We start from the raw sequence: 22,971 nt of genomic DNA, 5'->3' as shown, positions 1-22,971 counted from the left end.
TGGCACTATTTTGCTACCGCCCATGATAAAGGCCCTAGTCATGGCCTCGGTGGTACTCTAAAACGGTTAGCAACACGAAAAAAAACGGTGCATTCAAAATAACCCAATAAATATTCCATTTACAAAAAATAGATTGATCAAGGTAGGGGAACAGCATCTAATTCCAGCGTTCGTCTAATGTTGCCATATCAGCGCTTTGGCATTCAATTAAGCGTTTTCAACTGAAATCGAGTGATAAATAGCTCAATAAGAAGTGAACAAGCAAGTTTCTATCAAAAGTTTTGCAAAAATTGTTGTTTAAATAGTGAAAATGAGCAAATTGGACGAAACTAGGAGCGAGAACTTAACCTACCAAACATACGAGAATTTTCCCTATTAGCCATTTGAATAAATATTTGCGTAAAATTATAAAAATATAAATTAAATTAATCATCTCCCAGAACACCAGGTAGCAGTTATTGATCAGCCCCCCTGTGTGCTTCTAGCAGATGCGGCGAATGAAACGGATGTAGGTAATCTCGAAAACACAAAACTTTAAAATTCGATATCTCTGGAACGAAACATATTCATTTCTGTCGATTAGTGATTCTTATGTAAAATTGGCCGGGGAACACGATGGTGAGGTCAAATAAAAAAAATAAGTTGGGGTGTTTTGAGATACGGCCGATTATTGTTTTCAATTGCGCAATACAGGTAGAAAAACTATATTAATCAACATTTTGATCACGGAAATGGATTCTACGTCCAATTAACTTCAAAATTGAGTCTAAGACCGACCTTCTAAGATTTGTGGTTCCTGAGTTATCGTCGTTTGAAACTAGGAGGTTTGGTCAAAAATCGCCAAAAAGTCGATTTTTTTGGGAGGTACAAAAATGGAGGGGGTGGTCCGATTTGGATGAAATTCGGGATTCTTGCATGTTTTGATAGTATCAACAGCTCTGCCAAATTTGAGCAGGATCGGAGAGGGTAATTTTCAAATTTGCACTTTTTCGTGCACAGTTGAGATGGAATGACCCATATGTAAAGCTGCATAATAAATTCAACCAAAAAATGGTTTAAGTTTGCTAAATACAGATTAAATCTAGTGAATTCTTGAGAACAGCTTGGTAAAGGGCCAATCCAGGTTTTTAAGCAAAAATGGCGTTCGAAAGGTGAACGCCCGAAATGTCAAAATCACGCAGGCATGACAGCCACCTTTTTTTTCTAATGTTGGTGCTACTGCGCGATTATGACATTTCGGACGTTCACCATTCGAACGCCATCTTCGCTTAAAAACCTGGATACTGTCATGATGTATAAAGCATTTTGTAATACTTTATGTTACGAAATTTCGAAAATCAAGCTTGAAAATAAGGAAAAAAAAATGTGTGGAAAAATGATATTTTTTGACCATTTTTTATCCATTTAGCACGTGAATATTTTTTTGGACAAAATTAAATTTTCGACAAAATATGAAAGAGCTAGACAATCAGCTATCATCGGCTCGTTGAATTCTGACTGAGAGCGCCTGTCATGATTGTCATAACGAAGAGATCGTCAGTGAACGCACACGCTTTCTTTCTTCTTTCTTTTATAGAATTTCTTTTTGTTCTAAACCAATCAAAGTCTTATTTTGTCTCATTTGAAATGCTTTGTTTTTTTTTCTCCATTTCTATTCCGTCATTTTGTTTAACACAACACTCGTATTGTTCGTTTCGTCCCGCTCCCACTTGTCAATCCTAGCTTTTCACAGTATTGTAGGTTTAGGGTATCGTCGCTCAACAACCTGTTTTTTGTGTAAGATGCTGCTGATTGTTTTGGGATGATTACTTGCTTATTATCACATTAAATATTTTTAAATGTTTTGTTTTTATTCACTAGTACTTGTGTGTTTTTGTGTGTGTGTTTCTTCACTGTATAACATGCAGTTTTATTTTAAACATTCCTAAGTTACGAGCTACCTCAGACCTCATCGATTTCTTTATGTTTACTTCTGTTTTTGGAGCGTCTCACTTGCTTGCTTGTTTTGTTGTTGTCATATAAAGTTAACTGGGCCAATATCCGGTCTGCCTTCCATTCGTCCTGTTTTATGAAAGTTAATGCTGACGGGTTGTTGCCGAATTGTGTTAAGCACTAGAGCAAAAAAAGCGCGCACAGCACTAGACCTTTTTCAATTATTATTCTCTGTCGCCATTTTAGTTTAACTGTTTCTTTTTGGTTGAATTTATTTTTTTTCAGTTAATTCGGTTTCTTCTGTCTGCTCATATGTATGTTTGTATACGTATATATTGCTACGAATAAATACCTCCCTCGTTTTACACGTCTGCTTTGTGGTTGTTTTTTGTTTGCTTGTTTGCTTTAAGTTACGGTTCGTTTCGTTTAACTATTTGCTTATTTTAGTCGCGTTTTATTTAGTATTTTTTTCTAATTTCTGCTTGAGATATATCAGTTTGGAACAATCAGTTCGAGCCTATTCTAAAAATCTTGTGTGTTTGTGTGTAATACGTGTATAATGCATGTTTTGCTTCGCACTGATGTGTTCGTGTGTTAGTTTCACTGTTTTTTTTTTAATTTGGGGAAAAAAACTTTATTCAGTTATAGTCTAAGGTTATAGGAGAATCTATGATAAATCCTAAATTTATTGCCCTGAAAAGTCTTCGATCTTTGGAGCGAGTTTTAAACGGCATTAAAAACCTCCTCAAAAGTCTCCAAAGACTGCAGAGCTTTCAAAGCGACTTCAAAGTTACTAGAAATCAAGGTTGTTAATCGATAAAATTATCGTCTGACGATAACGATAATGGTTATCGTTATCGTCGGCCGATAATTCTATCGGCGATAATCTTATCGCCGATAATGAGCGATAACTCATTTTTAAAATCTTTCTAATCAAACAAAGCGGAATTTTGTATAGTTTTTTCACCTTATTAGAGATTTTTTTTTGGAAAAAACTAAAATATTCACTAATTACCGTATTTTTTCTAAAATACTCAAATTTTCAAAATGTGCAATATGGGTATCAAACGAATTTCGATATTTGGTTTGCTTTTTCACATTGAGTTTTTTTTTTGAAAATACAAAAAAAATCACAAAATACCTATTTTTTTCGAAAGTACTCAATTATTCAAATTATATGGCTATCAAACGAAGCGAAATATGGTAATTTGTGAAAATTTTAGTATTTAAAAAAAAATTGAAAAAAACATACAACTTTCCAGTTCGTTTGATAACCATATTTTGAAAATTTGAGTATTTCGAAAAAAGCATACACAATTTCGCTCTGTTTGATACCCATATTGCATATTTTGAAAATATGAGTATTTTCGAAAAATACGGTAAATTGTGAAAGTTTTAGTATTTTCCAAAAAAAACTCTAATAAATTGAAAAACGATACAAAATTTCAATTCGTTTGATACCCATATTGTACATTTTGAAAATATGAGTATTTTCGAAAAATACGGTAATTTGTGAAAATTTTAGTATTTTCAAAAAAAAAACTCTAGTAAAGTGAAAAAGCATACAAAATTTCGCTTCGTTTGATACCCTTATCGCGTATTTTGAAAATTTTAGTATTTTCGATAAAATACGGTTTTTTGAACAATTTTGAGAACATATGTTACTTTGAAACTTACTAGATTTTCAAAAAACAGGTAGTGTGTTAGTGTTAGTGAAACATTTAAAAAATGAGTTATTATTCAATATTGGCGATAAGATTATCGATTAACAACCACGAAGATAAGAAATCTGTAAACTCTGCAAAAATCTCCAAAGTCATTGAATGTGTTTATATTTGTAGTAATTATAAAAAATTTAATATAACAATGCAGTTTCAGAAGTTTTTAAATTTTATAAAGTCTCCAAAATTCCATTCCTTAAGTTTGGAAAAGTCTACAAATTTCCACTCCAAGTTTTTAAAGTCTCCAAAAGTCATTCTAGAAACGCAAAAAAGCATTTATAATCATTAAATATCTTTAAAACACGTCAAAGAAGTGGAAAGTTTTCAAAATGTCTAATAGTACGAACCAATAAATATGTGAAGAATAAAAATCTGTTGACTCTGCAAAAGTTTCCACAGTCATTAAAAGTCTCTATATTCATAAAAATCATAAAAAATAAAAAAAACCCAAAGCATTTATGGCAGTCTTCAATGTTCACAAAGTCTCCAAAATTCCATTCTATAAGACCATTGCAATATTTAAATTAGTTCATACTTTTGAATGTCTCCAAAGCCTACACATTTCGCCAAATGAGAGTTTTCTGAGTTTTTTTAGAATTTGAAGATTTGAAAATTTTAAAACTCCAAAATGGACAAAGTTCAGAAAACGTCTCAAGAGTTTTTCAACTATTAAATTTTGAGAAAATTGTTTCGAATTGGACAAAAATCTAGGATTTACCACAAACTTTTTTTTAGGCATTTCAGTACAGAAAAAAGGGACTATAGATTCGTGTTAATAGTAGACAATAGTTGGTCGCAAGAGCGTGCCGAAAGGGGGAAGAGTTCGTGAGTGTCGTGGGCGTAGCCCCTTTTCAAAACACGTCCAAAAAGTGCGTGCCTTCTCAAGCTGAGCATTACTCGATACTTTTCTGATGAAATCATCACTTGCCGGGAGGAGTTGGAGTCTTGTTCAACATATTCAACTAAGTTTTTCGTTAACAACCTAACAGTTTCTCATTTTCCCGCAAGTCGATCAAGTGTCAAGAAAATGTAACAAAAAAGCGTCTTTGCTTTACCTTTTTTTTACTTAAGTTCTAGTTCCGCGCGCGGATTCCCCGACCTCCGCTCCGCTCCGGTATCACATTCGCGGTACTCCCCGTCAGGCCTTAGATGTAGATCGGGTTCTCCTGGCCTGTTAGCAACCGGAACATCGACGTCGGCATTGTTTTCATGTGAATCTAGAAAGAAAACGGCGTTCAATGACAAAAAGAGATGCTAGCAGTCAACAGTTCAAAAACTCACCTCGCCCACCGACGTCGCCAGCAGATTGACGATCTTTTCGTGCGGAACCGCCACTACACTTTGGTTGTTGATTTCGATGATCCGGTGGCCAACGCGCACTCCACCCCGTTCGGCGATTCCTCCGCGCAGCAAGCTGCAGATCTGTTCGGGGGAAAGCGGGTTGAAATTGGTTGGTTTCAAACAAAATCGAATGGTTTTGGGGGGATGCAAGCGGTTTCGATAGGGCTGTGCCCCGATTTGGGTACAGCTGACATCTCTGATTTTGCAATCGCTTGACATTTTGCGCAAATTACGACAGTTGTGTCAGATACGCGATCTGAATCGGTCGAAAACTTGTGTTTTCGCTTGACGTTTCGCGACATTCGTACGGCGCTGAAGCAAGCCATGGTATTTCGCGTGTGTGTAGTTTGGTATTGTTTGTTAGGTGCCCGTAATGTAGATTGGCAATCAATCAGAAGTTGAAAACTCACCACTCCGTTCTGCACGCTGAAGCCCAGCTGGTACTTGGTGTTCGGCCGCTTGATCCGAACCTCCACGACCGGCGCACACGGCACCACCGTAAACTTGACCGCCGTCTGGTTCTTGGCGTTCTTGATGTAGCCCTGGCACGTCGACAACGGCAGACCCACCAAGCTCAGCCCGTTGATCGCGATGATCTGATCGCCAATGTTGAGCTGGCCGCAGCGGGCGGCCGCCCCGGACGAGGCCAGATTCGCGATCACCACCGTCGGCAGCATCGATCCCCAGCCCGACTCCACGATCACAACTCCGAGAATTTCCCCCTTCGCCTTCGGCACCACAACCTCCTTCTGCAGCTCCTTCTTGGCGAAGATCTCCAGCTCGTCGCCGAAGATCTCCTGACTGTTGAGCACCTCCTGGTAGTCCATCTCCTTCATAAAGCTGTGATCCTCAATTCCGTTCGCCTTCAGAAATTCCATGTACGCCACCTGGAAGGCCTGCCCGATCGATTGCGCGATGAACTGGGCCTCCTCGCTCTCGAACACGTGACAGATCATCTTGGGCGTTCGGTTACCCCGCGGCAACGACTTGCTTTTCGGCGGACTTGCGCCGTTGTCTGCGGCCGTAGGCGTGGGCGGTGGCGGGTTCGAACTGGTCAACGCCGGATCGCCGGGATCGGCGTCCTGCGGCACGAACCGTCTCCGCGCCATCAGCACCACCAGGTCGCCAATGTCCGCGATGTACGAGATCGTCCGCAACGCGTGGTCCATCATGATCTCCTTCAGGTCCGTGTTCAGCACCATGATCTTCTCGGTCGAAATGAACAGGTCGACTTCGGTACTGGGCTGGGATTCACCTTCCGGGGCCTGCAACGGAACAACGCAACTCGTCAGTCATGCAGCTACGATCGAAAAACCTAGCGATCCTTACCAAAGCCTGCGCGAGGTGGGCGATTTACAGATGTTAGAGAGCAAGCATGTTAGATATAACGGCGCGTTAAGAAAACATACATGAAGAAGGGGTTTGAGTTAGCCGATTTGGTTAATGACTTCAACAACTGTGGTCGTGCAGTGATCGCGGAACGGAGCCACCTACCTTGATCCTCGAAACGGCCTCCTCGGCTTGCATCATGCGGGTCGACTTGGTGGGTTGGCCCTCGCAAACGAGCTGGGTCGAGCCGAGGTAGCGGGCCCGGAAGAGAACGCCCTCGATCAGGACTGCCGGATCCAAGAGACCTGGACGAGGAAACCTTGTTAGAATGGTGATCATTTTAGTCGAAACCATAAGGCAGATAACAAATTACGACAGATTTTTGACATTCTAATCAGATCTCATTTCAATTTTGTCTTCATTTCTGCAAGACTAGAATGCATTCTGGTTTTGACGATTTCGCACAGTACGCTTGACTGTTCAACTCGTATGGTACAAAGCATCGTGAAGATCAAAAATCATTTAGCGAAATGATGTCAAAATGAAATTGAATCTATACTAGCAGAGTAGAACGAAATGGAGACAATTTTTAGTTATGCCCTTTTGAAATATTGATATTTACAATTTTGAATTAGGTTTTAAAGACTTTCTCAAACAAAGCATAAGCTTAAAATTCTTCAATATTCGAGAGAAAATTACAATAAATTATAATTTGCTGTAAAAAGACAGAGAAAATTTTAGAAGAAAAAAATAATGTCCTCGGTTGATGTGTACCCTTAAAAATAAAGATAATTTTGCATATAATCTAAACATAACTGACATCCAAGATTGTGGAGTCGGAGTCGGTGGTCTTTTGGGAGAGCGAAGTTGGAGTCGCTTCATCTTCAGCACCCGGAGTAGATTAAGTTTTAATAAAGGAGCTATTAGACTACGGCAAACAAACAAACTAGCACTTTTTGACAGTTTGCCTGGATATGTTAGCGAGTTCGCCGCAAACAATTTTGCGAGTTTGGCAAACTGTCAAACACGAAAAAGTGCGAGTTTGTTTGTTTCTTTGCGGTAGTGTAATGGCTCCTAGACACCTAAACTCCCAAACTCGAGAAAAAGGGGGAATTTATATGGAAACTCTCCCTTTTTCATGAGCTTTGGAGTTTAGGCAGGGTGGCCACCAGATTTCGATTTCCAATTTCCCGGTTTTCTCTCAAGACTAGAAGGAATTTTCCGGAATGTTTTCAAACCAAATTACAATGTTTTTTAGACTACCGTTGGTATCAACATACTTTTGGAACGCATACATTCGGTTCAAAGTTTGAGCTCCTTAAGAAAGCTTCCTAATATCTTGAGTACAAAGTAAGTAAGTTGAAAACGAAGCCGTTTTTATCTGTGTCCAATCCAAACCTCTAATTTCCCTAATGATTGGGATTTTTCATCATCATGCTCTACAGATTTTACAAATAAAAAATAAAAATAAACGTTTTTATTTTTCAGAATAACATAAATTATTATAAGAAAGCAGGAAATGGCATTTACAATTTATTAATTTTGTAGAAAAGATTTGCAAAAATACATTGTTAACAACATTTATATAAAGGCTCGTAAAGTTTCTTTGAAAAAATGCTTTGTGTATTCAAGAAGAACGATTCTTCCAAGAATTATCAATTCCTGTGAATCAATTATTATTTTTTGGCTAAAATTATGTGAGTACTTTCTTTTTAACCAAAAAATATTTTCAAATCATTAGTCCAAACAAAAATGTATAAACTTTGGCAGCAGTGCAGGAAAAGTTCCATACACCCAAAGGAAAAATATATCTCAAAATCTGCAACATTGGATTTGCTGCAGAAAATGTCATATTTTATAACATTTTTTGCAGCAAGCCCGTAGATTATTTTTGCCCGCGTGTAAAAATTTCAGCGATCTGCAGTTCTCACCAACACATGTAATGCTGGCCCGTCCCCGAGCAACACTCCAAAGAGAAGCATATGTTGGTGCTCTTTCACTCAATTTTCATCAAGCGTCCATGGCGCGGTGGTAGCGTGTCGGATCAATAACCAAGAAGTTGATGGTTCAATCCTCGTTCTGTTAAGGGTTTTTTTTGTGAAATACAACCAAAAAGCCGTCGGTAATGTCGATAATTGTCGGTAACGGGCAAAAATGTCATACTCCTATATCGCAAAAAATGCATGAGGACAGATTTCATGCAGATTCTGATATACTTTCATGCCGCCATGCATCACAATCATGCGACTGCCAGTTGGGTGTACAAATGTAAAAAAATCGGTAGCTTGAAACTTTTTTTTTATCGACTTAGTATCTTCGGTAAGTTTGTATGTATTGATGGGATAAATTTTCGAAAATAATTTTAATTAAAAAAACTGTCTAAAACCCCAAAAAACAAAATGGTAAAAAATCGTAAAAAGTGACCGTGCTGCGATTTTTCAACAACACATAAGGCTGGTATACATTTTATTTGAAGTTGTTGTCCCTTTAAAGTTGCTCAAAAAGTCAAGAGGCAAACAAATTTTTTTTCAAAAATCATCTAAGTTTCATAGAAAATTAAGTGCAATCAGCTGAATCCATCCATTTCCTAACGTTTGAAATCATTTTTAAGCATGTTTGGGTTGATTTAATAATCTTTTGAATTTTTAAAAATTTTCGGTCTTTCGCAAGAAGTTTTTTTATTGAAATATTTGTTTTCGTCTAATATTACATTTTTGGAAGACTAATGATTGCAAAACAGCTGAATTTTCATCGAATTTTTCATTTCTACCAACATCTCCCATAATTATTTTTTTTTAATTCTATATCATTTTCTGATGACGGACGAATAGTTTTGGAACAGAGATTTTTGAAATTTCCCAAACTTTAAACATGCTATTTAATAGTACTTTTAAGAATTTGTAGCTATTTTCAATAAAAAATAATTCTATTTTATCTTTATAAAATCGAATGATTGAGAAAATTCTTTTCTGCTTTCTTTGGAGGAAAAATCTTGATCTTCAAATTAAAAAAAAATCCTGATTTTAATTTTATGCAAAGCTAATATTTTAGCAAAGAAAGATCGAATTGACAATATCCAAATAATGAAACATAAGATTTTTTTCACAAATATTTTGAATGTTTTTAATTAAATCACGCAGAAAAAAGTTTTGTAGAATCAGCCTGTACGAGGTTTGAATCAACAAAATTTTTGTTGAATATAATCAACGCCGATTTTGCGTTGAAACAAACCTTGATTTTATCGATTCCACAAAATTCTTTTGTTGTTTTGAAAAAGCTGGATTGACGTTTAGCGTTGATTCAACAAAAAAAAATGATTTTCAAATCAACAAAACGTTTTGTTGATTCAAATATGCCTTATTTTTCTGCGTGATGGTAGTTGGCACAATTAACAAATTTGAAACAAATATTCGTAGAAAAAAAAACAAAAAGTTAAAACTCTAAAACGGTGCACTTTACTTGAAATTCTTAAAATTTCTTAACGATGCAAATTATAGATTTATAATTCAAATATTTTGTAAAACATTTTCTGATTGGTCAAAAATAATTCGCCCGTAAATCACTGCACCTTAAATATGGTTGTCAGTTTTTTGCTTCAAATCAATTTGTTTGTTTTTTTCTCTTAAATATTTTGTTTGGGTTTTTCTTCCGGACTCTCTGAGACCGCTGCTGTAGAGAAAAAATGCTTTATTTAAAAAAAAAAAACAAATTCGCCAAGTAAAAATATCATAGGATACAACAGAAAAAAAAAACATTCCTAGCCAAGAAGCATGAGTCTATTACACAAATTCAAACATAGTTTTCACGAATTCTTCATTTACAATAACAGGAATAATATTCTATTTGAGAAAAGAACATATTGAATGCATTAAAGAGGCTTTTTTCAAATTTTAACTAAACTTAAAATATTTTCCCGGTTTGTCAGTCGAATTCCCGAGTTTTTCCCGGTTTTCTCCCGGTGGATAAAAATCCCGGTTTTTTCCCGAGTTGGCCACCCTGAGTTTAGGTGTTAACTTTGGATATGAGTTGTTGTTCGAGTCGGAGTTGGTAGAGTAGAGTAACTAAATCACAATAAACCGGAGTCGGAGTTGGAATTGGAGTAGTAAAATTTTCAGAAAACAGAGTCGGACTCTGCAGTCCTGCTTTAGAGGACCCGGGGTTGGAGTCGGAGTAGAAGTCAGAACCGGAATCGGCTGCACTGAATAGCGAAAGCTACGAAAAAAAAAAAAACGAAGTTGACTTTATAGCTGTCGGCCACCATTGCTAGTACCAACCACTAGTGTCTTCCTTTTTATCTACAAGGACTTCGCCGCCCTGGGCTCCTAAGTGTATGAAAGTATGGCACGGAGCGACGGCGCCGAATACCCATATTTACACAAAGAATTTTTAGAGCGCCCGCCGCGGGATTCGAACCGGCGACCTCTGGATTGTGAGTCCAGTGCGCGGTCCGATTGATCCACACGGACGGGACAGCGAAAGCTACAATATTTCATAAATAAATTAAAGTTGCTAGTATTTAAAATTGAGGTGGAAAGTCATCGATTGTGATTGGACACTCCATAATATTTTAACTGAATGAATGTACATGGGAAAAAAATCTGAATAAATATAAAATAATAAAAAAAAAACCGGAATCGACTTTTTTTAACAATTTCGTATGGGAATTGTTGGTGGAGTCGGAGTCGGTTGAGCAGGCTATTTTGTAGAGTTGGAGTCGCTTGATCCTAGAATCCAGAGATTTTCAGAAGCCGGAGGCAAAGTCGATTAAAAAACTACCTTTTGATTAATTGAAAAACATTTGCCTAGTTAAAAACCCCACAAATTATGATAAAAACATTTTTCAAAATATTTGTTGTGCAAAACACTAATCACAAAGGGTCAACTCAAAACAAAATATTAACACTAGAAACACGATCGCAAACACACACTTCCGGACGGGGGCGGGACACTTACAACAAGTACATATTTCCAAACGGGGGGTGGAGGGCGTGCAAAAGAAGAACATAACGTGGGTTTAAACTTGTGTTCGCGTGTAAAGCGTGTGTCATAGTTTAGTTAAAATGTGTGTTGGTGAGAGTGTGTGTGTGAGTTAAGAGTTAACAGTAGACGGCAGAAAGATTTGAGGAATAAAATAAGGAAAAAGCTTGTTAATTTTGTATTGGAATTGTTGGTGTTTATCGCTAGACAGAAAGACATCAAAAGTTTATGAACGATTTGCATCAACTCTTACCCTCTTTCGTTTTGCACTTGCCTTTTTTGTCCTGATCCTGCAAGAAAGAGTAGAAAAATTTGATTAGGTTGCTATTTGGAACTTGTTTGGACCACCCCACCCCTGCGACTGAACATAAAACGATCAAGGCGAACAATGCGAAAGGTAAGCAACTGTCAACCGCAGGGTTGCAACCACAATAAACAACAAACATAAACACGCAAAACACTAACACTCTTGACCGCCGGACTCTTTTCGGCGCTGGGCGGCAGTGGCTGGGTCGCCGCGTCCTCTTCCGCCCCGGTTCCGAGCGGAACGCTTCCACCGTTGCCGTACACGTTGGTGATGCCGACGTTGTTGACCGGCGATTCCGCCGACAGCTGCGTCCCGACGCCGGCCCGGATCGCGGTGTGGTTCTTGCTGATCAGGTTCACCGACGGCGACCGGACCGAGCGAATCTTGGGCCGTTCCGTCCAGCTCTGGGTGGGGACAAAGACACGAGGACAAGGACAAATGAAGTGGATGAAAATTTTGGTTGGTGGACGAGAGACGATCGTGTTTCTTACCTTGTCGTCGCCGAACCCGTGATCGTCCAGCCGTTGCTGACCCAGCAGACGGTCCGTCTCCAGGTCGGTGTCGGCTTCCTCCTCGTCGGCACTAAGCAACTTTGCAGGTTGGTCCGAGTCTATGCTTTCCCGGGACTTGCTGTACGATCTAGAGGAAGATCATCGGTTTTAGATGGGTTTGACCTGTCCCAAGATCACCCGGACTCACCTCGGAACCCACACGGGTGACGTCGAACTCGGCCCATCCTGTCCGTCCAGGTCGAGCACCGAGGTTCCCTCGGTAGAAGGCAGTATTTTGGTCTTTTGCAGTGCGGCTTTGATGTCCTTGATCGCTTCCTGCACCTCATCGCTGGAATCCAGCTGTTGTTGCTGCTGTTCCGCCGCCCTCTGAATGGAAGAAATGTACGGATGGTCGCACTCCGGCTCCACCGGTTCTTCGTCTACCGATCCGGGAGGCGGAACCTGCTGCGGCGCCGGTTGTTGGTGGTGGTCCATGACGATCGAGATCCCCGACCCGGGCGGAGGTAGATTGTTCTCGGTGTCGGAAGCGTGCCCGCTGGACAGACCGTCCTCCAGGATTGGCATGCTGCTGTACAGGCGACCATAGTCGGTCACGTTGTCGCTCTGGCCGTGGCCGGACAGGCCGTTCAGGTCGGCGGAGAGGCCTGGCGGGGGAGGGACAAGGAAAATGCAGTTGTTTTCAGTGTAAAACAGATATTGAAACGAATTAAAAATTAATAAATAAAAAAACTACCTTCATTAACCTAATTAAATTACGGCCTACATCAACATAGTTATACTAAAATAATTTCAGAGTGTACGCTTTGTGGGTGCCTTTGACAGTCACGTGACAGATGTTGTTCAGTACGGATGTAATTTCGGGTAGTGTTTCAAGCGAAAATGTTGAAAAATCATTCAAATCAAGACAATGGCGCAGTTAAAATTGATCATACGTGGTTTTAGCAGTAAATTAGACAGTTATTCATACGATGACACATTTGCGCAAAGAGTGTTTATTTTACGGAAGAGTTCAAAAAAAAAAAAAAAAGAGTTCCGGCAGCAACTTAATACTGGTTTGACGTTTGCGGAGGAGGCAGAAAAGTTTGTCTAAGGAAAAGCAATGTTTACATCGCTGTTTACAAGTTTTTGTCAGAGGAAATGCAATGTTTACATAGATCATCAACCCAGCGGAAAAGGATAAATTTGTCCGAGGAAACGCATCGTCCAACAATCCAGTGCAGGAGGACAACTCTGTCAGAGGAAACGCAATGTTTACATCGCTGTTTACAAGGTTTTGTCAAAGGAAATGCAATGTTTACTTAGATCATCAATCCAGCAGAGAAGGATAGATTTGTCAGAGGAAGCGCATCGTTCAACAATCCAGTGGAAGAGGACAACTGTCAGAGGAAATGCAATGTTTGCATCGCTGTTTACAATGCATTGTCAGTGGAAATGCAATGTTTACTTAGATCATCGATCCAGCGGAGAAAGATTGATTTGTCAGAGGAAATGCATCGTTCAACAATCCAGTGGGAGAGGACAACTCTGTCAGAGGAAATCGTTTAACAATTCAGGGGAAAAAAAATGCAGTTAGAGGAAATGCAATGTTTACATCATTCCTCAAACCTGCAGAAGACGACAGCTTGGCAGGAGGAAATACTTCAAACTACAGTCATCCCACATATTCGGAACACCCACAAATTCGGAACACTTTTGTGGTAATTTGTCAATAACATGCCAAATGCAGCTTTTCTGTCGACCCTACTATTTTTAGGACCTTCATTTGGACATTCTCTTGCTATTTCACTGGTAAAAGTAGTACTTTTTGAACAAAAAACCTCATTTCAAGACTATTTTATCCAGAGCACCAAAACACTGCCTCCAAATTGCCTGTTCCATGATTGTGGGATGTTATTGTGCCTCCCACAATTGTGGAACACCTGAATTTAACTGATATTTTCACAAAAAAAAGTTATCAGACCATGTATAAAACATCACTAAGCTTGAGTTTCATTGGTTTCAGTGCCTGAAGTCATTATTTTGTAAAAATTATGTACTCATGGAGAGAACCAAAGTTTGTTTACATCCGTAAGAAAAAAGTGTTCCGAATTTGTGGATTTCAAGGGTAAAAGTTTTTCTTCAAAAACTCGATATAAAAGTTAAAATTTGCAGTTGTTCGATATAGCATTCGAAAGATCGCAAGAAAAGCTTTCAAATGAAGGAAAAAGCGAATCATTAAGTTCAATCATTGATTTCCTATGATTTTTTGAACATTGGCCGATCTGTAAACTGTTCCGAATATGAGGGATGGCTGTACGACAACGGAAGCAAACGAAAAATCTAACCAAACAAAAACAACCAAAGCTACGAACAATTCCAACGCTACAAACCATATTCGTTCCCGATGTACCGCAGCGACACTTCCGAGTCCAGATCGCCACAATTCGAGTCGTAGTCGGTCGTTTCCGGCGAAAGGGTAAAATTCCTCAATTTACTATCTATCTGGGAATGCTGGTGCTGCTGCTGCATCTGTTGATGCATGTGCTGTTGATATTGCTGCTGCTCCTGCTGTTCCAGCTCCGACTCGCTGCGACTGCCGGAATCTATGTACAGCTCAATGTCCTGCGAGTCCCCGCCACCCGTGTTAGAACCGTAACCGTGATAGTGAGCGTGATGGGAATGATAGTAGCGTTGTTGCTGCTGCTGGTTGTGCGTTTCCGGTTGTGGCGCTACACTTCCGGTGTAATGATAGTGCTGGTTGCTGTACTTTTGGTAGTACGGGTAGTTGTTGGCGACGGTTGCGTCCGAGTCTTCCTCCTGCTGTCTTTCGTCGGATTCGGATTGTTCTAGGCTGCCGCGACGCGTTGCGAGACGGTGCCCTACGTACGAGTTGTTTTGCGCGTTACGGTTCGTAGAGTACGAGAAAAAGTAGTCATCGTCGTCTGGTCGCCTACCGTCACCGCCTCCACCGTCGTTACCTTCGTCACCGGTTAGTAGAACATTGGTTGGGGTTTGGTTATTCGGGTCCAGGTCGTCCGTCGGCGCTAGTTCGCTGCCAACGACGGATCCGAAGTAGTCGACGTACGTCGCCAGGTTGAACTTACTGTCACTGATGCGGTTGGAGAGGAGCAGTCCCCGGCCGGGTTCGCTACCGTCGTCGTTCAGGTCGATCAGCTCCGAGGACTGCTGCGAGTCGACGCCCTTGGCGTCGGACATGCACGGGGATATGACGCGCTGAAACAAGTAGGGATTGTGAATGATAGGAATCAAGTATTGATAGCTGAAAGACTCACCTTCGGGAAGCCAGGCCTTGGCATTCCACCGATCTTCCCGCTACCACCTCCGGTGGCTCCCCCGGGCTCCACCTCATCCCGATCAATGTTCCCGAACCTCCTCGGCGATCCCTCGTACTCGGCGATCGTCAGCCCCCCGATAATCCGCTGAATTTTACTGCTATCTACGTCGTAGTAGTTCCGCTCGTCCCCTCCCCCGCCGCTGGAAGCACAGCTGTTTTCATTCTCCGAAGGCACCGGTGAACTGCCCAGAATGTCCCGCTCCGTTGCGGCCATCCGCCAGCTTCCGCCGCCGCCACCACCCATCACATCAATATCGTCAAAGACAACCATTTCGCCGTCGGACAGCAGCGAAAAGGAGGAAAAGCCGGCTTCCGGTCGGTGACCTGCTCCTCCTCCTCCCCCGGAACCCCGGATCGCCGTCGGACTCGACGGATTGGTCGAGCCGTTGCTGTCGTTGTTGCCGCCGCTGCCGACCGGGCTGCGGCCCACCTTTATCTGGTGATGCTGCATCAGCGTGCTGTGCTGGTAGCGCATTTTCGTGTCCAGATCGGTCAGATCGGGCGAGTTCAGAACCGTGCTGACCGGGGTGGTGTTGGGCGTCCGGTTGGCAGCGCGCATCTCCCACAGCAACCGGTCCGCCGAGTCCTTGCTGGTGTAGAGGGCGCTGGTGGCGGCATAGCTCTGCGGTCGGCCTGGCTGCGGCTGGCGGGGAGTGCTGGGCGGTGGCGCTGGTCCCGTGTTGAGCTGGCCGGCCGTTCCGTTCGAGTAGGACATAGTTGCAGCGGAATAGTTGATATTTTCTAGTAAGGTTCGTTTTCTGCTTGATGTTTTGTATTAAACGTAAATCAGTCTTGCTCAATTGCTGAAGATTAACAAAGCGTTGTGGATAATGCTGTTGCTACAGATGCTGTGGTGGCGCTGCTGTTCCGGTAGGGAAATCATATTGCTTCGATTTCGAACATTGGTGAGTCTGGAAGGCAAAAAGATAAGGTCAAACGAGTTAGGCAAGACAGTGAGCAAGAGAGCAACGCTCTTTGTTCCCGTTTCCTCTCCTATCAACTTAGAACCCCATTCGTCAGCGTCACCGTCGAGCGAGCACTTGGTTGGACAAATTTTCTCCAACAGGTGCTAAATGCTCTGGCACGTGCCGTCCCCGCTGGACGACGCGTGCTCTTTGCTCCAAAAATCTCGCCTTGCAAAAATTAGTATCATTTAGTAGTGGAGCGAAAACTGGCGTTAAATGTCAAAATTAATCTCGGTATTTCTGCGGGGAGGTTTATTTGCACCTGAGGTGTATCGTGACGTATCCGAAGACCTAGCGTTAGCCGGTGTTATGATGCCAAATTAGGTAGAAACTGTATTTTCATGATATTTTGTAATAATTATTGTTGCTGCTAGGGCAATCGTTTAGAGTGATTTAACCCTCTACAGCACATTTTTTTATTTTTCCCGTGTTCAGAAGGTCATTTTGAGCAACTTTTGTTCTGCGAAAAACTTTACTTCCCTTTTTTTTCTTGTTTTATTTTTAGTATTTCAATTTGCATTAATCTTGTTTAGTTTATGTTTGTTTTTGATATTTGGCCTATTCTACCACCTTCTATCATTACATTTTGCCATTCTAATTTTTAAATTTTTTGCAGTCACTTTTTCAACTCATTGCTTGTTTTTTTCAAATTTCCTGCTATAGAATGACACAATTATCGTTTAAATTAAAAAAATGCCTAGAGGCATAGTCCTAGTCCTTGTAGTGTCCCACAAAAATACTGCATACTTCTTTTTACTTAACATAGAGCAATTCCAGCTCAAATCAGGAATTTTTCTGGTACTTTTGTACCCGATCCTCTCCGATTTCAATGAAACTTTGTAGACATGTTATTCAAGGCCTATATAAGCCATTTTTGTGTATATGGAGCCAACAGTACTCGAAAATAACATTTGAGAAGGGCGTAAGGTATTTAAATATTTTTGTATTTTGTAATTTAAAAATTACTGTATCTCGAAGCCGTTGCGTCGTATCAAAAAGTGGTCAAAGACAAACTTGGACGGGCTTTCTGAAAAAAATACACTGAAACAAAAATACACGCCACATCTATGAGATATTTTGATTTTTAAGTCTAAATCTTAAATTTAAAGGTAATGTCACGATTTTTTTTTCGTTCAAAATTTTTGAGGAAATAGCCTAAAATGTTACCAAAAGACTGACGAAAAATGCAGGATGGTATGTCCCTCCTAAAAAAATACAAAAATCATTTACTAAAACTGTTTTTTTGAAACGTGGTCTAAACGTCAAAATTTTTAAAAACCGGTAGTGGGAATCGATTCTCCAGACAATTTTACATAAAAGTCTCTATATTCACCATTGTCCTGTGTCCAATTCTTGGGAAGATACAGCGGTTTTAAAAATAAAAATGTTGAAAAAACGGGTTTTTGTTGGTTTTTGGCAATTTCTATATGACAGACTTGGTTTTTCAGTCTCGTGAATATTTTTACCGGAAAGCTCGTCCGATTTGCCATAAGTTTGCCTTCTCAAATGTAATTTTCGAGTACTATTGGCTCCATATACACAAAAATGGCTTATATAGGCCTTGGATAACATATCTACAAAGTTTCATTGAAATCGGAGAGGGTCGGGTACAAAAGTACCGGCATTGATTTGGCCTGGAAAGTCTTATTGTTGTTTTAAAATACTGACATTATAATTTATATTATAATAATGAATTATTTGAATTCTTGAAGGTCCAATAAACAAAATTTTCAATATTTCTGTTTTACAAAACCCCAAAAATACCCAAAATTGAACATTTTAGGATTATAGGACATTTAAAAATATTGTGAATCCAATGAACAAAATTTTTAATATTTTTATTGTTTTAAGTTTTTTTAAACACCAAAAATACCCAAAATTGAACATTGTACACACAAAAAAATATTATGGTAATGACAAAAGTATCTTACTTTTGAAATAAAAAGTGGTCAAAATTTGCTGCATTAAAAGTTTTTTTCTTGTGTTGAAAATGAAAACTTTTACTGCTACAGTGTTTGAAATTCTCATTGCTAACTGATTTAAAAGTTTTAACTTTTAATTCGAGTGTATAATTTCTTTCATTTTGACGTTCTCGTGAAACCGTGTACGACTAAGTCCAAAATGTAAACAAACGTTTAGGTGATTCCAGTGGCTAGTGAGTGGTGGTCCACGACGTCAATCAAAACAGAACGCGTCCGCAGCCAGGACTTGGGCGCGGATACCTTCGAAAGAGGATGGTGCGGGTGCGTAACAAGGTTGGGGGATTAGGGGAAAGTTGGTTTTCAAAAGAATAAGGCCAGCTTCCTGCCGGATCTGCAGCTGTTTCACGATCGAAATGGGTAAGAAGGAAGCTTGGGTTTTTGGTGGCGTTTGTGTTTAATTTTGTAGGACGCCGTTTATGCGGATGTGAACTTGCACCGGTTGTATTCGGTGGTGGTGGCCCGGGGTGGGTAGACGAGATTGAAGTTGAAGCAGATTTACATCCGCTTTTTTAACAAGTACGATAAAGTTAATTTTAACGGCGAGGAGAAGGATCCGACGGAAGAGGGATACGACAAGAAGCGGCATAATCGGAGGTGGTCAGCGCGGATGTTGCACTCGGTGCCGGCGGTTTACGACCATCAGCAGCATTATGTGCCGGAAGTGATGACGGGACAGTGTGGGATGTCCTGAGGGTCCGCAGTCCATTTCTCGGTGCGGGACATGTTTGACGAGTATAACCTAAACATCCGGAAGAACAGTTTGCACCAGTTCTGGAAGGACCGTCTGTACGAAAGCCGCAGGTCCTGAAGATGTCGTACTTGGAACCTGATCAAGAACATCTACCTGGAATACCGAAGAAGTCACCGGTGAGTATTGAGAATGCGTTCAGTGTCTAGCCAATTTCATTTACTTTCAAACTCTTTCAGCAACTCCCGCCCGCAAACGCTCATCTCGCGACGGCGCAGCTTCGGCCGGATGAACTGGCAACATCTGTGTCATTCTCGAAGGAGGACGAAGTGATAGGGAACTATCGGTTCAGGCGCTTCACTTCCCAGCCGGAAACGTCGACTTCCCTTCCCGAATTAACAACCAATGGCCAACTCCTCCAAACCTGTCCAGATGATGGCCGGCAACGAGACCACCCTGTTCTCTACATCGCTGTCGCGCTTCAAAATGAAGGCCGCGATGTTGCTGCCCAAAGAAACGTCCATCCGTAACCTGCTCAACCCGCGGAAGTTGGCCAAACATAAGCAGCAGTTTTAATATTAAAATAAACATAAAAATAGAAATAAAATCCATCACATTTTTCGAAAATCATCACTGTAGTGTTAAATGTAATTTATTCTTGCCATAAAAAGTTTTTTCTTATATTAAAAGTAAAAAACTTTTACCGATACAACGATTTTGTTCCAGAAATGCATGATAGTATCAACAACTTTCCAACTTTTGAATTAAAAAGTTTGAACTTTCTACGAATATTCACCAACGCGAACTTTTAATCCAACGAACGATCTTTTTAAATCCACAGTATTTTTTCTTTGTGTGTAGGATTATAGAACATTTAAACATGTTGTATTTTTTACAAAAACTCAATCAGAAATTTCAAAAATGGAGCACCAGATTCGAGTGGTAGAAATGACAGTTCTCCCATAAGGAATTAATACATTGTAGAATAAAGCAAAAACTGCTCGAATGGAAATGCTCCATTACAAATAATATGATTTGAGCTCTTTTGATATGTAAGTTTAGTCATGTTTAAAAAAGAATATATATATATTGACAAAATTTTACAAAAGTTTCACTTTGTACATTGAATCTGATAAATGTTTTCCAAGATATCATCGGTTGAAAATTAAGTGTCAATTGGAAAGAACTTAAAAAAATAATTTGTTAATTTTCATTCTTTGCAAGGCCGTATCTCTTTTTTTTTTTTTTTCATAAAATTATTTTTATTAGGTCCTTTTCGGTACTGGGACCTGGTTAGGACCGAGTCGAAGGCCGTATCTCTGCAACCAAAAGTCGGATCAACTACTCGACCACAAATGTAAAAAAAAAACAATTTTAGAGATTTTTTCAGCTTTTCGATATTTTTTATTTCAATTTAGATTCAAAGATACAAATTTAAAATTAATAATTTTAATAATTTATTATACAAAATGACTATATAGCTCAAATACAGTGCACTTTATCCAAATTTTACAGAAGTTTTTTTCAATTTAGAAGTAAAATTTACATTTAATTTTTTGTCTGTATCGAACGCTTTTCTAAAAACAATATTAAAAAAAAACTTGGCCAAAGACAAAACGTCACTCAACACTCAAACCCCGGTCGTTTGTCACTTTTTCGTTTGACACTTTTTTAGTTTGTACTCCGTTGGTTGGTCAAAGCTTGGGTCAAAGTCAAACTAAAAAGTGACGAACTGTCACTTTTTGCACGGCGCTCACACACACTATCTAGACCACCAAACGTTTGTTTTGATAGTGTGCGTGAGCGCCGTGTAAAAAGTGACAGTTAGTCACTTTTTAGTTTAACTATGTCAAACCAACGGGGTACAAACTAAAAAAGTGTCAAACGAAAAAATGACCAACCACCGGGGGTTGAGTGTACTCGAGTTTCCGGAAAAACGAAATTTTAATCAACAATGTTTAAAATAGCTTCAAAATCGCTGCTATTCAAAATATTTTTCAAAGTTTATTAAAAAAGCAAAGCAATCCACTTTAACGACCCCCGGGTCTTTTGTGGGCTCTGTTGCAAGTTTCTACTCATTTCTAGGCGTCCGAAGGTTATGTGTGGTGAGTCACTCAAAACCTCTTTTACGCTTTTTTCAAAGTTTATGCCCCCTTCAAAATCGGATCAAAAATCAGTTTTTTTTGTCCAAGAAAAAAATTAGGATTTTTGCAAAAAAGCAGTTAACCTGATTCCGCGTTTTGATGGAATGTAAAATGTAATGGCAATGAAATTAAAAGAATAAATATAGTTTGGAGCAATGATGTTACCTTTAAATTATTTTTAATTATCCTTTGTTATAGACCTTTACCCTCCTGGTATCTTTCCATAAATCTTGCTCAGAACTTTTTGATATTATTCCAGTTTCTAATTATTCTTCCGACTGTAGCAGTAATCCCTGTAAGATAAAAATGTTTTAGAAACTTTGAGCACAATTGATTGTACAATGCAAATTGGGCATATAGATATAGAAGTTTTTGGCAAAACTAATGTCCGAACATCATGTTAGAACCCCTCAACTGCGGCACGGCACGTAAACCCAACAGAACTCGAACGTGCCTGCAATTTCAATTAGTCTGTTATTTTCTCGGAACTTTTCGAAACCTTTCCTCTCTCTATCTACTGTCGAATATTAGTACCCAGTAATAACTGATTTTTTTTTTCTCTCGATGCATAATCGTCGTCTTCGTTGAGACCAATTACAGAAACAAAAGATTTTGTTCCTTCCAGCAAATGGATATCGGGGTGCACTGCGCTAAAAATGATCTAATAGTTGTGGAGTTCCATGCTGCCGTCATCACTGGCGGAGGCCTGATTTGAATAATTACATAGTACAAACGCTTAAGGCGAGCCTTCGTACGATAGTGATTGCCTTAGTAAGGATGAATCAGACTTGCCTGGTTCGGGATGATCCAGAAACCTGTCTAATACCTTCGCTCACAACTAATTGTTCTGTAACTGGAACGAACTGTTCAAGTTTTAGCCACTAACTTTGGAATCTTCTTCTGCAGTCCCTCCACTAGCGTAAAAAAGTAACTTCTATTTTCGGCTGTTTTTTCCACTCTCCTCAACTAGCGAAGCTAGGAAAAATCAATAATTTATCATCACGGCCTGGACCTCTTCTTTCTAACAGTACTCACCGCGTAGCCCGAAAAGCTGTCTTCTCGACCCTCAAAGACTCAACATCCCGTCCTGTCGATACCCATCGAAAGACCCTGCAGATATCCGTTGTGTTCCTGGTCCCGATTCCGTACCACACGACAGATCGAAAGTTGCCAACGCGAGCCCTTTAGACCAAAGACCGTCCTCCTCTTATCAAAAGCACACAAACTTTTTTTTTGTAACGTTTCGTTTCCTTCCTTCCTTCACCCCTTTGGCGTAGTGTTTTGCACGTTTGCTCTCTTTCTCTCGCACACACACTCACACGCTGACTGACAGTCCGACCGACAGCCTGACGGAATCTGTACTGGCCTGGCCTGGTGCCGTAGCGTAGCGCAATGACCGACGACTGCCGCGAGAGATGAAAACAATCATTAGCGGTACCAATACCGACATGCTGTTTGACGTAAGGAGCCAAGTTTGTTATGACGTTTCGGGTTTGTTTTGGCTCGAGGCGTTCGGTAGAGCTGTGCCGTTTGGAAAGGTTACACTCAAAATCAGAAGTACCCTTCAAAAAGGGTTTTATCTACCCTTTATCTGTCATCCCAAAGAATAAAAACCCTTTTTGAGGGTTACTTCCACCCTTTTTTCAAGCTTACCGGTAGTAACCCTTTGCAAAAGGGTGACGACGGGTGAACTTGAAAAAAAAGGGTGGAAGTAACCCTCAAAAAGGGTTTTTTTTCTT

General features: G+C 40.0%; 2 protein-coding genes across 9 annotated transcripts; one reads left to right on the top strand and one right to left on the bottom strand.

Moving 5' to 3' along the window:
* Positions 1–1,607: 1,607 nt before the first annotated feature.
* Positions 1,608–22,623, bottom strand: LOC120416596 (amyloid-beta A4 precursor protein-binding family A member 2). 8 transcript variants are annotated; one of them, XM_039578478.2, is made up of 12 exons: positions 22,268–22,623; positions 21,398–21,525; positions 15,392–16,364; positions 14,489–15,332; positions 12,307–12,763; positions 12,099–12,246; positions 11,766–12,011; positions 11,554–11,590; positions 6,489–6,628; positions 5,405–6,259; positions 4,935–5,075; positions 1,608–4,870 (listed from the first exon to the last, which is right to left on the bottom strand). In XM_039578478.2, exons 3-12 carry the CDS (start codon positions 16,166–16,168, stop codon positions 4,799–4,801), a joined length of 3,717 nt encoding a protein of 1,238 aa, XP_039434412.1. In that variant the 5' UTR covers positions 16,169–16,364; positions 21,398–21,525; positions 22,268–22,623; the 3' UTR covers positions 1,608–4,798. The 8 variants fall into 8 exon arrangements, with proteins under 8 accessions (XP_039434412.1, XP_052564021.1, XP_052564022.1 ...); XM_052708061.1 differs by having other exon boundaries at positions 6,489–6,610; XM_052708062.1 differs by having other exon boundaries at positions 11,575–11,590.
* Positions 18,591–19,718, top strand: LOC120417160 (uncharacterized). The gene is made up of 3 exons (XM_039579166.2): positions 18,591–18,757; positions 18,807–19,267; positions 19,328–19,718. The coding sequence occupies exons 2-3, from the start codon at positions 19,211–19,213 to the stop codon at positions 19,616–19,618; spliced, it is 348 nt and encodes a 115-aa protein (XP_039435100.1). The 5' UTR covers positions 18,591–18,757; positions 18,807–19,210; the 3' UTR covers positions 19,619–19,718.
* Positions 22,624–22,971: the final 348 nt, after the last annotated feature.

This window comes from Culex pipiens, chromosome 1 (assembly GCF_016801865.2).
Source record: "Culex pipiens pallens isolate TS chromosome 1, TS_CPP_V2, whole genome shotgun sequence".
In the NCBI taxonomy this organism is placed as follows: Eukaryota; Metazoa; Arthropoda; class Insecta; order Diptera; family Culicidae; genus Culex; species Culex pipiens.
The sequence above is the reverse complement of the archived record's forward strand: the minus strand, read 5'-3'. Positions and strand labels throughout refer to the sequence as shown.

Bases quoted from the DNA above. Each gene is read 5' to 3' on its own strand.
- LOC120416596 (XM_039578478.2), bottom strand. From the start codon at position 16,168: ATGTCCTACTCGAACGGAACGGCCGGCCAGCTCAACACGGGACCAGCG. The intron at 11,591-11,765 runs GTTAGTGTTTTG...TCTTTCTTGCAG, and splicing joins AGAGTCCGGCGGTCAAGAGT to GATCAGGACAAAAAAGGCAA. The intron at 4,871-4,934 runs GTGAGTTTTTGA...TTTTCTTTCTAG, and splicing joins TGGCGACGTCGGTGGGCGAG to ATTCACATGAAAACAATGCC.
- LOC120417160 (XM_039579166.2), top strand. From the start codon at position 19,211: ATGTCGTACTTGGAACCTGATCAAGAACATCTACCTGGAATACCGAAG. The intron at 19,268-19,327 runs GTGAGTATTGAG...AAACTCTTTCAG, and splicing joins GAATACCGAAGAAGTCACCG to CAACTCCCGCCCGCAAACGC.